At 36.6% G+C, this 15,831-nt stretch overlaps 2 protein-coding genes across 2 annotated transcripts; one reads left to right on the top strand and one right to left on the bottom strand.

The window, feature by feature from the left end:
- The first annotated feature begins 1,243 nt into the window (after positions 1 to 1,243).
- LOC132179569 (NAD(P)H-quinone oxidoreductase subunit L, chloroplastic) lies at positions 1,244 to 2,517 on the top strand. The gene is made up of 5 exons (XM_059592310.1): positions 1,244 to 1,422; positions 1,539 to 1,628; positions 1,747 to 1,854; positions 1,942 to 2,036; positions 2,234 to 2,517. Exons 1-5 carry the CDS (start codon positions 1,303 to 1,305, stop codon positions 2,379 to 2,381), a joined length of 561 nt encoding a protein of 186 aa, XP_059448293.1. The 5' UTR covers positions 1,244 to 1,302; the 3' UTR covers positions 2,382 to 2,517.
- A 78-nt stretch (positions 2,518 to 2,595) lies between these two features.
- On the bottom strand, positions 2,596 to 13,947 carry LOC132179568 (uncharacterized). Its single transcript, XM_059592309.1, has 10 exons — positions 13,381 to 13,947; positions 13,120 to 13,254; positions 7,718 to 7,906; positions 4,491 to 4,628; positions 4,236 to 4,354; positions 4,012 to 4,144; positions 3,793 to 3,922; positions 3,613 to 3,692; positions 3,329 to 3,463; positions 2,596 to 3,179 (listed from the first exon to the last, which is right to left on the bottom strand). The coding sequence occupies exons 1-10, from the start codon at positions 13,855 to 13,857 to the stop codon at positions 2,949 to 2,951; spliced, it is 1,767 nt and encodes a 588-aa protein (XP_059448292.1). The 5' UTR covers positions 13,858 to 13,947; the 3' UTR covers positions 2,596 to 2,948.
- Between the last annotated feature and the right edge of the window lie 1,884 nt (positions 13,948 to 15,831).

Here is a 15,831-nt window from a genome sequence, read left to right on the forward strand (position 1 = left end):
GGTTTTTTTTTTTTTTTTTTTTTTAAATAGTTTGGTTTAGTTTTTTTATTTTATTTTATTAATTTTTAAGAGAATTAAGGGTATTATAAAAATATAATAAATAAATAAAAGCCTTTTTGGCACACCTGAGTAGTTTGATGAACCATTTTAACACACTTTAAACATCATGAGACTTTTTAAAAAACGGGTGTTAATTGTGAGGCTCTCCCACTAAGCCCCTCTTCACTATGGCTCCGAGGAGCAGTTTAGGGGTGAAAATGCGATTACAGTTAGTGGTTATTGGCTAAAACCACTAACCGTAACCCTCTAGGCAGTTAGTAAAATTCACTAACCGCCTAAGCGGCTAACTGCTTTGTAAAAGAAAATTAAAAAAAAAAAAAAAACTCATTTCGTTGTTGTTTATGGTAATAAATGCACTACTAAACATTTGTTTCTAAGTTTTATATATTTTATATATATTTAACACAAAACGATGTTTCATATATATATATATATATATATATATATATATATATATAAGCGGTTAGCGGTTAACCGTTAATGGCTTTTTTGAAATCTAAAACTACTAATCGTAACGGTGTAGATGGTTAACAATTTTTTTTAACCACTTTTAAAAATAATTAGAGGTTAGCGAATAACGGACGGTTAATAACCGCCCGCCTTTTCAAGCATGAGCAGCACCCGGTAAGCTCAAGACATATACCTGAATTGCATCATTGTTACCTCTTGCCTTTAACCATTGGTTTCCGACCACAATCCTATCACTTGGCCTTTTGGGTCAATCCTTTCATTGCACTTACTGCATGATTTGTTCTGCTGATAGGGCTCTCTCACCTTCGTTTTTTTTTTTTTTTTTTTTTCGTCTTCTTATTTTTTTGGTATCTTTCGACATATTTCTATATGTTTCTTCTTTAAATATATATTTTCATCTTTGCCAAATTAAAAAATTAAAAAATGAAACGGTAGAATAGGATTTACACCCACTGCATCAACTCATAGTAAACAATCGTATGGTCAGCCTGGTCCTATCACAGATAACGAACCGATAACTATATAAAGTAGATGATCAGAACCCAGATGTTTAAGTTACAATCAACCACAAAATGAGAGGCCCTAGTTGAACCTCAGTTGCCACGTGGGATTTTCTTAATATTTTGAGACAGCCATCCCATTTTCCAATATTTATTTTCTCTTTCCTGGAGAAAATTCATGCATCCTACGCCAAGAAATTGAACTAAAAAAGATAAGAAGAAAACACAGAAACACACACACACACACACACACACAACGTAGGGCTCTAAAATGAGCTTCCAAATCACCAAAGCTCTGCCTCCTCTCTCCCCGTCTCACTGCAAACTTCCCTCTCCCCTCATTACTGCTACTAATAAGCACAAACCATCCCACAACGCCAAGCCCAAGAAGGTACACTTTTCTTTTCTTCTTTGCAATCACTCTTTTTTTTCTTCCTAAATGTTGATTTTTTTCAGTGATTTCTGTATATATGCATGACTATCACAGCCACTTATGTTCAATATCAGACACTAGCGTGCATATCCCAGAAGCCCTTCCATGAGTTCTTTCTAAAGAAAGCCACTTTGGCAATTCAAGCTGCAGCACTTTTAGCCACCGTAAGACTCTGGATCAATTTTATTTGTTAAACTATCAAAATAATAACAATGATTTATTTGTTTCCAATAAATGTTGTGTTTAGATAAACTATTGTATTTGTGGGTATCATCTTGACAGGTTGAGCAGCCAGCTTTAGCTGTGACTGGAGTGAACAACGAGGAAGATTTGGCTTCGGTTTTGATACAATTGGGAATCGTGGCCTTTGGGTACTTGATTATCATGCCAGTAAGAAAATGTTACTTTCTTTACCTTAATCTTTTTGTATTTGACTATGAAATCCATAATATTTATTATATTTTGGTGGAATTGCAGCCCATCATCCTCAACTGGCTTAGGATAAGATGGTACAGAAGAAATCTCTTGGAGATGTATTTTCAGTTTATGTTTGTCTTCATATTCTTTCCAGGGTGAGATTCTCTTCTTTTCACCAGCTTTCTGAGCCATTTTCTGCATTCATTGACATTGAAAATCACCATTGAATTCAATATCTATTCAAAATTTAATGGTAATTTTTAGTGTCCCGTCAAAAAGAGTAGTATTTCTCATTTCTTTTTTGTTCCTGTATTTATTTCCTTTTTCTTTCTTTTTTTCTCCCTGTGTGCAGAATACTCGTTTGGGCACCCTTTTTGAACTTCAGGAAATTCCCACGGGATCCATCCATGAAATACCCCTGGTCTACACCACAGGATCCTTCAAAAATCAAAAATGGATATTTGAAGTACCCATATGCCGAACCTGAGGATTATGCATGAAATTGAAGAAACATAGTAGATTGCTTGCATATCATATATAACAAACCGAGAAGTGGAATTCTTGAAACATTCTGTAGTTGTAATGAATGAAACTCATGTAGGCCTCTGTTTAACAGGTCTGTTGTGAGCGTTTAGATGAAGAAAATCTACTTTACACAACATAACAACTCTGTTTTAAAGTTGTAAGCAATCACATTACCACAACAAATGCAGCTAAATTATGAAGATTTCAGATAAAACTAACATTAGTACAAGGCATATGACAATGTGTCATCAAAATTTCTTTTCAAATTGAAAAATAATGACCTCAAAATACATGTCTCCGACTCTTTAAAAAAATTCATGGTACTATAAAAGTTAATTAGAGGTAAATAACTTTAAAAAGAAAGAGGAAAACCAAAACCACCCTAGATGGCCCAGACCTTTATCAGGCCATCAAGCAGTATTACCCTTACCCTCCTCTGCCGCTTTATTGTTGGTAAAATTGGATTACTTTGGCCGTGCTGTGTATTGTCGAAACAAATTGATGGTTTGCACCACTGGTTGTCAATATGTATAGAATCCTGCTCAGAAAGGCTGTTGCGAGCTGAAAACCACAGAGAGTTTCTTCCACTCCAAAGACTCCATGTTTGACAGAAGCACCAACAGTAAAGGCAATGATAATGAAGCAAAGGCCATGCGCATGCACCAACCGCCACGTGATACCCTTCCCAGTATTCCCTTACAATATTTGTCTGCGTCCTTGAAGAGCGGTGCATGGAGAGTAGCACCTGCCTCACTAGCCAATGCTTTCTCATTCTATATGCAAAGTTGACAATCAAAAAGAGTATAAAATGAGTTTAATTATCTTCTATATAATCAATTAGGAGAATCATCTAATACGATAATGAATCATCTAATATTATCGTAAAACATTCAAAACAGCATCAACGATAATCAAAGACTACCTTGTTCCTAAAATTCTTGAGAGTTTCCCTCAGAGGTTCAAGAGAGGAGAGTTTAGCAGAATGCTCCTTCCATTCCTCAGAAAGTTTTTTCAAAATAGAAACACTTGCTTCTATATTGTCCTCATAAACCTCATCCTATGACATGCAATGTAACAATAAGAAGACTAGATTAGTAATCCGCAAATTTCAAATGGTGAAGCAAAGACTAGATTAGTAATCCGCAAATTTCAAATGGTGAAGCAATAATATACGAAGAGTTCATGATATTAAATAGAGTAGCTCACCCATTGCTTGAAACAATTAGTGTTTTGGGTCAAGCACCAAATGAAAATATCAGTTGCTTCCGTGGATAACTCAGGAGTGCCTGTGACAAACAGCTAACTATAAGCCTATCCATAAAGTCCATTTTCCCTAATATTAAATCAAACAAACTAATGAAAGGCAGTCATTTCAAGTCTGCATACTTTCTGCTGCCGCTTTGACAGCAAAACTTAGTATCTGCTGCGAAACTTGTTTCATTGCTTTGCTTCCTGGGGAGCCAGCAAGAGCCACCTCTTTTAGGGTGGGATAAACAGCCTCAAACCTTTCAGTAGCCTGCATGAAACACAAATTCAAGAGACGATACAGCAAGTAATCATAATACATCTAACTTCAGATACTGTAAATGTCCCAAGAGTAACCACCTTCATTCTAGCTGAAGATGCAGGGAAGGTAACTCGTATGAGTATCTCAAACGCAGAAGGTGGTATCAAGCGCTCCCCCTTCCTAACAGCACTATTTACAAGAACTTGACGAGCTTTTGGGGTAGACAAAATTCTGCAATCAAATAAACAAAGATTGAAGAAAAAAATAAAGAATAAAGAATAAACAAATAAATACAGACATTGCAAAATTCCTGATTTCATACCTCTCCACCAGCTGCAAAACCAGATCCCTGGACTGTGTATTACAACTTTTGCCACTGACCACAGGCAAGAGGTTGCATGCCCAAGCATACAACCCTACAGCCAAGTCTCCTTGACAGGACTACACAACAAAGTTTTGATATTTGGCATGAGAAGCATAACTAAGTGAAGGAAGTAAGAAAAGAAAGAACTAGCTGTAATCTTGGTCCTGCAGAAAGATCTTTAGTTGTAGTAACGCTATGTTGTTATTCGCTCACCTGCACTGCCATCCATATAATAATTGGAAGCTTATCATGTCCTTGATACTTGGCATTCTCTCTCAGGGTTGGCAATAGATTAACTAATACATCAGGTTTCCTTCGCAAAACCATTGCTACCACTATGAACATCGCAACCTGCCATTTCAATATTGTGTTAATTAGACACTAACACAGGACAATGTAAAAAATCTTGAATTTTGTGGAGCTATAAGATCACAGGAAGTTTGCCACGAAGTTGTGCAGGAAAAAGAAATTGCAGAACCTAATTTCGCAAATGTAAAATTTGACTGGACCAAGTTCACGGGATTAAAAGGCATGCAAGTGAACTAGGGTGAAATCAAGTGTTGAGTTTATTTTAGTTTAGTTTAGTTTTAGGGATCAAGAATATTTTTATAATTTTTAAATTTTAGGTGCTGAAGTTTTGGTCTATTGGGTCTTCTATTGAGTTTCCAAATATTATTAGGTATCATTTGTGGGTTTATTGACTTGAGAATGTTATTCAAAGCCCATGAATCCAAGTCTCCTTAGGGTTGTTTTAGTTTTCCAATGAATATGGATGTAAAGCATTCTGAGTTATTGATAAACAGTTTTATTGGATTTTCAAAAATATGCTATCGAGGCTTGTGTGATGAAATGCAAGAGGTGATGTTGAGCAAACCTTTAGGTGTGATGCTAGGAAAACTAAGTGTGATGCCTAGATCCATCTTCCTCTTCTTATTCTTAGTTTCCTTTAATCTTCCAGCAATTTCAATTTCGTTCCAGCAAACACAGACCTGATTCATGTTCCCATCTATCCAGAAAATCCATCATTTAAAAACCCCAAACCCTCCATCAACTAGATACCACCCAATCCCAAAATACCAAAATGCTATTCACTGATACAGTTCAGAGCCAAAACAGCATCTCAGAAACTTGAGTTCCTTTCCTTATTTTGCCTCCAAACCAAATTCCTTTCCTTACCCCATTACAAACCTTAAATTCCCTAATATTTCCAGCCTTCTCCACCACAAACCCTAGCCCCGGCTATCCCAAAACCCTACAATAAGCCTGCCACCACAGAAAATCCTGCAACTCTGCTTCCTTTCTGCAGCCCTTTTAATGCACTCAAAATTCAATCTTAGTCCACTTTGAACAACAAAACCTCTACTTTATATCCCATCTTTAGAACTAAAAAATGATAATTTTTCTCAAGCTTTACCCTAATTAAAAGTAGACAAGCATCTAATTTTTTCCTATGTCAGATTTCATCTCAGAGCCCTCTGTCCTACCTCAATTTTGGTATTAGAGCTTTTTCTGACATCAGTCCCAGGTTCAATCTCGTACAAATGCATTAATCATAATTTCCAGAAAGAAAACATTAGGGCTGCAAAATACTCGACCTTCCAACCCATCCAACGGATACAACTGAAAATGATCAATTTCCGGTGTTAGGCAATTGGCAGTCGATAAGAAAAATTGGCTTCCAATGGTCGTCAGGTTGGCTGTCAGATGTAGGTGTTTTTTTTTTAGTCTCAGATGTAGGTGTTAGAGAACTGACTAATAGCTAACTTGAGCAACCCTTAATAGGGTATGTATATTGCCTTATTTTAGGGTTCCCTCATTTCATTTGCTTAAGTGCTGAGCTGCCTTTCCCTCTTTCTGTGAAGTGCGAATGTCTCTGCCTCGCTCCTCTCTACTACTGACTGTCGTCACTGCCTACAAAATGTTGTTAAGGACGGTACATCGACATCATCTCTCTCTCACACACACAAAAGCAATCAATCTCGTTCTTCATGAATCTCTTTGTGCCTCTCTTTGTAGCGCCTGAGTGGGTGGTGCTGTGCATTTTGGGCATGAAGATTGCAATGGCAACCATCACTGTTCCATTGGGTATCTTCTTTTAAATATCAGGCCTCATTGTCATCTCAGGTACTCCTTTGTAAATTAGATCCAATTTAATTCTGTCAAGCTCTTGGAAGTCTCTAATCTATGGATTCGGTCAATTTTTCGATGTTTTGAGAGGTTGAGTGCACAAACTAATCAATGTTTTTGGTGCTAGAATTGTGTTGGTTGATCAGACTGTTTTAGGTCCACAGTCCAATTTATAAGATTTGTATTCTGTTTGGTGGCCGAACACAAACAAACCATCATCGGTTTCGGTAAGGCTTGGTAACCTCTCTAACGGTAAGTACAGGGGTGATTTCCAACTACCGACACTAGTCAATTCGGCCGTTGAATTGGCCAACAGCCAAAACATAGGTGTGGTGCCTACCTTAAAAAACATATATTTCATAAAATGTAATGTATCTGTGTTCTGTAGTCAAACTTTTCTCACTTCCTTAATTAAGCCTAGATATGTACAGAAGGACATCATAAAATCAGTATTACTGAACATTCAGTCCAGTATACAAATCCTGACCATTATTAACGATCATATGAAACATAAAACTAAAAGTATGAAAAGATATCCAATAAAAAGATCAATTGATGAAATTTTGCTCAAAGCAAAGGGAAGTCCATATGATAAGACATAGACATGGTGCTTGAAATTATAAATGGATTGCAATAATTCAATTAGCTTCAGTGCAAGGTGTAAACAAATATATTGCAATTCCATAGAGCATAGATACGTTCTCAATAAAGGAATGGTAGAACGTAAGATGCTAGAAAAGAATTGACAAAAACTGAATTGACAAAAACTAAGGCAAAGTACACCACTGTACAAGTCACTTATCCCTACTATGCTCCAACTTTTTTTATGGACTATGCAGTTCTCACATGCTTGAATGGTAACATTTATATCACAATTTAAAATTGTTTTTGTGGTTTTTCTCCTTCTTTTTTTTGCCTTCCTTCTTAATAGATTTATTATTTTTTTGACGAATATTCCTTCTTAATGGATACTTACATTCCTTGCTTACTTACAAAATATAATAAGACTGAGTTATTGAAGTTACTAAAACTCAATGACTTATTGCTATCTATATCCCTTTTTCTAGGATTTCCGGTATCATTAACTATGTATTTTGTCATGTCCACACCCTGTCTATGTCCAAGCTTCACCTTCTAAAATATGTACAGAAAGTGCATCCATTGTAGGCACAACTCATTTCCAATGAAGGGTATATATACAGATAAGTTCTCTAATGTGAACAAAGAAATCAAAACCATAGAAAAATGAAACTCCTGCTTCAAAGGGGAAGGAGACAATAATTTTTTAAAAAAAATAGTTAACAGCAAGTTACCTGTGATTTGGAAGAAGCTTGAGGCACACCTTTTTTTGAGCCTTTGGCACCAGCTTGTTGGCTTACTAAGTCAGCAAGAATGCTGTCTAAAGACCATACTACAAAGGAACCAAGTGCCTCAAGTGAACGTTTGTTGATCCAGTCAATTGATGTCTTATAAACAGGCTCAGAAATATGTGAAAGAGGAATCTGTTGAAAGTATACTCACTGATTAGGTCCGCATATATTATAGTAAATTCAGATAAATGTACCAAATGCATAGATACGAATGCTACTTCTATTATTTTACTGAGATTATGTTAGAAGACGTGAATTTTGTGCATAGAATAATGATTCCAAATTAGAAAATAAAAAAGAAGAAAAAACAAACAAAACAATTTTGCAGATGAATTACAATAATAGGCATGGAGCTTGGAACAAAATATCAACATTTTGGAGTAATTAAGGGGAAAAAATCCATTCCTAATCACAAGTGTAAAAGGCATTTCATAATTGATATTGAGAGGGGAAAAAAATGAAAAAAGCTTGATATTGGCTTCTATACGTGATCAAGATTGAACAATCACTATACAAATCTCATCTATCTAAACAAAATACTTGTGCTAAGAAAAAAAAAGGGTAAAAAAAATTTAGTGAATAGAGTATAGCATATAGTTAGAATTCTTATTATGTTTTTCAATACCACAAATCCCATCCCCTACAACATTGATTTTAGTTGCCTTCAATGTTACTTCATTCCTAGTCACAGTATAAATTGTTAAATATTTTTTTTAAGTAATTAGCAAATATCATTAAAAGTGTAATGGTACTCTTAAGTGCACAAGAAATATATAAGGAGCACCTAAGTAGGAGCAAAAAGAAAAAGGAAATCACTATAACTAATTGTTAAACAAGAAACATAAACAGCTGTCCAAAAATACAAAGTTTTTTTTAAAAAAAAAAATGACTTAACCTCCTTCAAAATCCTCTCACAATCCTCAAAACATCTGTCATTCATTTCCCACCATAAACATCATAAAAGGCTCGTACGTACCATCTACCACACATCATTACTCTGCGTATTGCCAGTAGTCCACCAACAATCATATAACTTTGTTAAATATTATCAAAGTTGTATTTTTTAATAGGTCTCTTTTTTTATGCCAATGCAACTTCATTAACTTTTATCAATAGCACAACAATCACATGTGTAGAGTTAATTGATAAATTGATTTAATATAACATTTTCCCAAAACAAAATTTGGGTAGAGGCAGAAATCTAAACTCGAAAATGAGCAAGATTGAAGTAACACAATTTTTTTATAAGCAATCAAAAATTCATTGAAAAAGGGAAAAGAGCAACCCAAATACGCAAGATGTATACAAGCGAGACACTTAACTAGAAAGAAGAAAAATAAAATAAAATAAGAAGATAAGAGAAAAATATGAAAACTCAAAATATTAAAGTCAAAGACAGCAACCCAATGGTAAAGTGTCTTAATGAATAAAGCCTTTAAATCCACCAATGTCTTCTCATGGTTCTCAAAGCGCTGATTGTTTCTTTCCTTCCAAAGACACAAGAGGAAAGACGATATCATCTTCCATATTGCATCAAACTGAGGCCTACCACCTTATGCTCTCCAGCAAGCAAAGGGGTCTACCACCCAACTAGACATAAACCAAGTTAGCCATACACTACTGAAGATAGTATTCCAAAGAGCACTGGCAATCTCACAATGGAGTAGAAGATGATTCACTTACTCCTCACTCTTCTTACACAAGCAACATCAATCAACTACAATGACATGCTACTTTCTTGGATATCCATGGTAAGGATCTTTCCTAATGTTGCCAACCAAGGAAAAAATGCCACTCTCAAGAGAACCTTATTCTGCCAAAATACTCCTCCTAGAAAAAGAGTACTCTCATGGGAAATGCCAAAACTATTTCCCCAAAAGAGCTCCGTTGAACACAAGTAACTTTCAAACCCTCAACCAACCTTCAAAGATCAAAGTACACACCCTAGGCCAGCTAACCAAGTAGAATTTGAATTCTTCACCAATACCACCCCACAAAAAATCCCGCTGCAACTTCTCTAATGTGATTGACAACACCAACCGGTAGGGAACAAAGAGAGATGAAGTAGGCAAATTAGATAAAGTGCTTTATTCAATGTACATCTCTCCCCCTTTGACAAGTACACCCTATTTCACTTTCATCCGACCAAGCAACGCTCTATCTTCTCAATAATATCATCCCAAATAGATTTGTCCTTAAACAAAACTTCCAAGGGAAGACCTAGGTATTTCATAAGCAAAGAAGATACCCTGCAACCCAAAATGCTAGCCAGACCTTCAAAATTAATGACATTGCCAACCCACCAACTCTGACTTAGCCAAACTAATCCTCAAATCTGAAACTGCTTCAAAACATAGAAACAAACAACACAAGTTGCAAAGATGAACTGGATTTACGCAGCAAAAAATCAAGGTATCGTCTGCAAACAAAAAGTGAGAAAATTTGTTGGCACCACCAATCCTAGACTCCATGGAAAAGCCTAATAAAAGACCCTCATTCACTATAGCAAAAATTGTTTACTTAACACCTCCATAACAATAACGAACTGAAAGGGAGACAATGGGTCTCCCTATCTCAAGCCACAGGAACCACTAAAAAAACATGTCGGAGTGCCATTCACCAATACAGAAAAGTGCATTGACGAAATACAATATGTTATCCAATTACACCATTTTTCCCCAAAACCACATCTCCTCAGCAAATACAATAGAAAGTCCCATTGACATGGTCATAAGCCTTTCCAACATCCAGCTTGCACAACATGCCTGGTTCCCCAAATCTAATCCTACTATCAAAACAATTGTTGGCGATGAGAACAAAGTCTAGAATCTGCCTACCCTTGATGAAAGCATTCTGGGGTTTGAGAATGATCTTCTCCGCTACCATTTTCAACCTCTTAGCTAGAACTTAGGTGACAATTTTGTAAACTACACCCACTAAGCTAATAAGTCGAAAATCTTTAATGTCAACAACCCCTAATTTCTTCAGTACAAGAGAAATTAATGTGGCATTGAGGAATTTTTCAAACATACCTTTAGAGTGAAAATAATGAAATGCCACCCCAATGTGATCAAAAGTAACACCATCCAACCTAGGCCGCCAATTGAACCACATAGTATACAAGCTATCATAGAACTGCACAATGTATTCTTTGATCTCAGGCTAATCTAAAAGAACTGTACCCATAACCACCAGTTGCTCAATGGAAGTATTCCTTCTATTCAAATTGGCCACTCGATAAAAGAGCTTTGAGTACTTGTCCCCCTCTCTTTAACAACACCACCCTCAATTTTGGCCTCCAATTCACGTCTTCCGAAAGAGTTACTCTCTTCAAATCATTAATCATCATAGCCTTCCTTGTTATCTCCTCCTCACTTAAGCGTCTCTTTTCTTCCAAACCCTCAAAAACCCATAAAAATCATCCAAAAGAAGCTTTTTCTCTTTCTACGTTGCCAAACAGCTCATTCCAAACTTCTAAATCAACTTTCAAATCCCTAAGTTTGCAAGCCAAAATAAAACTCGAAGAACCCTGAAAATGATAAAAGGTCCACCACCATTGGTTTACTTTATCTACAAAATCCTCTGCTTTTAACCACACTCTGGAACTTGAAATACCTTCTAGCTTCAGGAAGGCTTCGCAATTAAGAAGAAAAGGGAAATGGTCTGGGCACAATCTAGGCAGCCTTTTCTAAATCAAATCAGATATTTGAACTTCTCAATCCAAAGAAACAAGGAATTTGTCAATTCTAGACCATGAGGGAGGGTTCCTATTGCTAGACCACGTAAATGAACCACCCACAAGAGGAATGTCCATGAGCCCTTACTCAAAAATGAAATCTGAAAACTCCACCATAGTTGGACAAAATCGGGTCCACCCAATCTCTCACTAGGAAAGCAAGTGACATTAAAATCCCCCCAATGCATTAGGGTAAGTCCCACCAACTTAGCAAACCGACCAATTCATCCCATAAAAGCCTTCTATCACGCAAGGATCGTTCAACTGGTAATGGGCTTCACAACTAGGCTAAATGTACCATCAAATTCCTCTCCAGCCTTGCAGATGAAAGACCTTCGCTATGAGCTTTATAGTGAAAGATTGAGCTGTCAAACCTCTCTGCATTAAGGCCAAAAACACCCGCAAAAGCCCAATATAATTGTTCTTCGACATTTCTGAAAGAAACAGCAACTGAGAACTCACCCACACACTCTTCAATTTTCTCCACCACCCTCCTATCCCACATGAGCAATTAAAAGCATGTAGATGATCTTTGTCTACTTCTCAGTGTTGGTTTACCTTTACTGGATTAGCTTATTAGCTTATTTGACTTATGACTAAATATCTTCATCACATGAATTTTTAAAATAAAAATAAATAAATTATTTTCACAAGAAAAGCACAATAGAGCTTGACGAGCCTCAAGCCAAATACATTTGGCATGAGAAGCTCCTAGCTTAAAAGAAAACAACGAGCCCCACAAATTAATGCAATCTAAGAATCCACAAAGATTAAAAAAAAAAAAAAAAAAACACAAACAAAAAAAACAAACAAACCAAACTTCACGTGTCAAGAGAACAATGAATAAAGGAGCTACGATGGGAGGTTATACGAAGGCAGATCCACACCTTCAAACATTCTTGTGTTCCTTTCTCTCCAAATGCACCATGTCAAATGGCAATGACAGTATCTTCTACACTATACCAGTCTTAATCTTCCAAACTACTTTCCTGTTCCAACTCAAAATAACCCAACCCAAACAATTTGTTACTATCGACATCATTCCAAACAATGAGAAAGGTAAGGCCACAATCGTTAGTAGCTGAGCAATGTAGCAGTGAGTGCTCCTCCATCTCACTCTTGTCTCCTGTTTACCCTATACGACACCAATTAGCTACAAATTGGCACCTCCAAATATTTATACCGTCACTAGTTCATCCATCATACCATCTTCCAAATAACTGACAATATCAGCTCCATAATAAAATCGTTAATAATTTAAATCTAACATTACCATATTATATTAACCCTTGGTTACAGCACCCCCAAAGAAGCATCTAACAGCTCCGTAAAGATGAAAGCATTCTATGTAGCTTTCCGCAACATTTGCCTTTACAAAAATAACAATTGAGAATCAATCAGAAATGTAACGCTTAAGAGGCAAGCAAAGAGTCCCCAGTCCACCCATATCATCTTACAAAAGAGTTTTAAATCCTTATCGACCATAATCTATGTAATGCCACAAACAGGTAACCAAACTGTTTATTGAAATAGATCGTATACAAATTTCAACTGCACTGATCTCATCTGGAATTGTAGTCATAAAGAATAATGTACATGCATTACTCACATCGGCTAATTTTGCCACCGTGGACTCCCGCAGAATCTTCACCCACGGAAACTGCGCCGCGCTCACCGCCGAAAATGCGCGCCCGAAATAATCCGCGAACCGCATCAGCTGTATCTGCTGCGATTCAAACGATGCCTATCCCCGGTAACAAACAAACAAACAAACACAATCACATCCAATCCCTTTACAGACCAGATCAAACACGAAATAAAAAGAAATAGAATTGAATACGAAAAGGAAACAGTGAATCGAAAAACTCACCGATATATCGGCGAGAAAAGCCGATAGATTGTCCGCGTCGATCTTCGCGGCCGCATCGGGGACGGTAACCTTGGGCTTCTTCGGCTTCTTCGTTTTGATTTTCTTGACTTCCTCGGCCTTCCCGTTATCCACCACGCCCTCGCCATCGCTTTCGTCAGCGTCCTCGTCGTCGCTCCGGTGCTTTGATCTGACCGGAGCGTCGGCATTGGCGGCGGCCCGCTGAGCTTCGAGAATTCGCCGGCGGCGCTCCTCGGACTGCTGCTCCAGCGAGTGGAAGACGTTTTCGGCACCATTTAGAGATCCGTTGGGGACGGCCTTACCTGGATTCGTTAGGGGATTGGAGGGCTTGATCTTCCTCTGGCGCTTCGGGTACGTGACCTTTTGCCACCCATGGTCATTGTTGTTGCTGTGAGCGTTGGCGGTGGCTTCGTGGTCTCCGTTGGCGCTCGATTCGAAAGCTACGTAATTTTCTTCCATGGCTGCTTTTGGACTTTGAAATCTTTTCTTCACGTTTTTTCTCTCGCTTTCACGGGGGAGAGAGAACGAAATGTACAACGAGGGAAGTAAGTGAGGACAGGCAAACGAGCTTCGGTCTACAAAAGGCTATTTAAGGAGTTGACCTCCCTTAATTTAACCCCTTTTTCAGTACGGAATTACAGGAGTGCCATGTGACTCGCGTTCTGTAAAATATGATCGGAGGTACTTTTTTTTTTTTTTTTTTTTGAAATTATATGATCGGAGGTACTAATCATTCTCCGGCGGTCAAAATAATTGAATAATGAAAATAAACTAAGAGTTCGTTAAGTGTTACTTTAAAAAATAACGGTTTTAAAACTAATTTTTATAATTTCACTTAATTTTTAGGCTCATTTGATTTACGGAATGCATATTTTATTAGGAAATGTAATAGTTATAACTGGGGATAAAAAGTGAAAAATAATAGTTATTCATGTTCATTAATTTAGTAAAAATATACATATGCAAAAACTAGAATTTAATCAAAATTACTAAAAATTACATGCTATTTATTTCTTGTTTTTTCAACTCACGTTAAAAACAAAAAAAAAAAAAAAAAAAAAAGAAAATAAGGTGGGTGGCCGACCTCCCCCATGAGTGGTCAGCCACCCACAGAAATGGCCGGGGGTGGCCGCGCCACCCAAACGCCCCGTGGGGGTGCCCACAACCACCCTCGACACCCTCGGGGGTGGCTACGACCACCTCAGAGGAGCCCCGAGGATGGCGCGACCACCCTTAGCCTCTTCTGTGAGTGGGCGACCACCCAAATTTTTCATCTTTTTTATTTTTGTTTTTTTTTATTATTATTTTGTTAAGTTTAAAATCAAATAAAAAACAATATGGGTGTTTTTGTAAATTGCACTCTATTTTTTAAGGAATAGTTATTTCTCTCATTGTTTAGATGAATAGATATTCATCTATGTAAGGGATTAATCATTCCCACGGAAGTAATTATTATTAGGAATAGACCCCTAAGGCTCTACCAAACAAAAGTATGACTATTCTAAAGATCTATTTCACAAACCAAACGGGGCCTTAGTAAAATTTGTTAAAAAGTGTTTTTTTGGTAAATTTAGTATTTAGATAACATTAGCATAAAAGTACGAATCCATCGACAAATTACCAACAAAGGGATTTGTTTATAACCGTAAAATAACTAACATTGTTTATAAGCCTTCATTTAAGCCCCTCCGCAAACTAAAGTATAACTTATTATTGGACAATAATTGTGGATTATCTATGTTATAAAATAAAGGAAATACACTTTACCTCTCAAGTTTCACTTCATTTTTAATTCGGCCTCCAATGTTTTAAAATTGACAATATGTTCCAACAAAGTTATCAAAAATTTGCAATGTAACCCATATGTTAATAATTTTTGTTTTCTCCTACATCAATTATTGAAAAGATTTAATTGACCCTATATTTAAAAAAAAAAAACAAAAACAAAATTTTGGGGTGGTCAGGCCCCAAAATTAGGTCGATTAATTCAACCTTTTCTTGTAAGATTACTGGCAATTCCTCTAGTGTAGCTAATTATTAATTGACTGAGATGATTGCTCGTTAACAAATTAGAGTAAATATAAGCAAAAGGTAACAGTATAATATCTTAGATTATTATAATCATAGGGTATACAAGTGTTATTATCAATCATAGGCTTATAGTCTCCAATCATAAAAAGAACTACCAAGCAAACCTGATACCGCTAATCATTTGCTTGGCATCTTCATCCTAGAGGATTGGCTTACACTCAAAATCACCAACCTCCTAAACAGCAATATACAGCGTAAGTCTATGACTTAGTAAGTAAATCTCACAGTTGAGTATGAAATGAGCTTATGAGTTGTAGTTTATATACTGGAATAATGAACATGAGTTTTCATAAATATAATAGGTGTTGTCTCTCTTACTATACCATCAAAATATAGTTTTGG

This window comes from Corylus avellana, chromosome ca4 (assembly GCF_901000735.1).
Source record: "Corylus avellana chromosome ca4, CavTom2PMs-1.0".
NCBI lineage: Eukaryota > Viridiplantae > Streptophyta > Magnoliopsida > Fagales > Betulaceae > Corylus > Corylus avellana.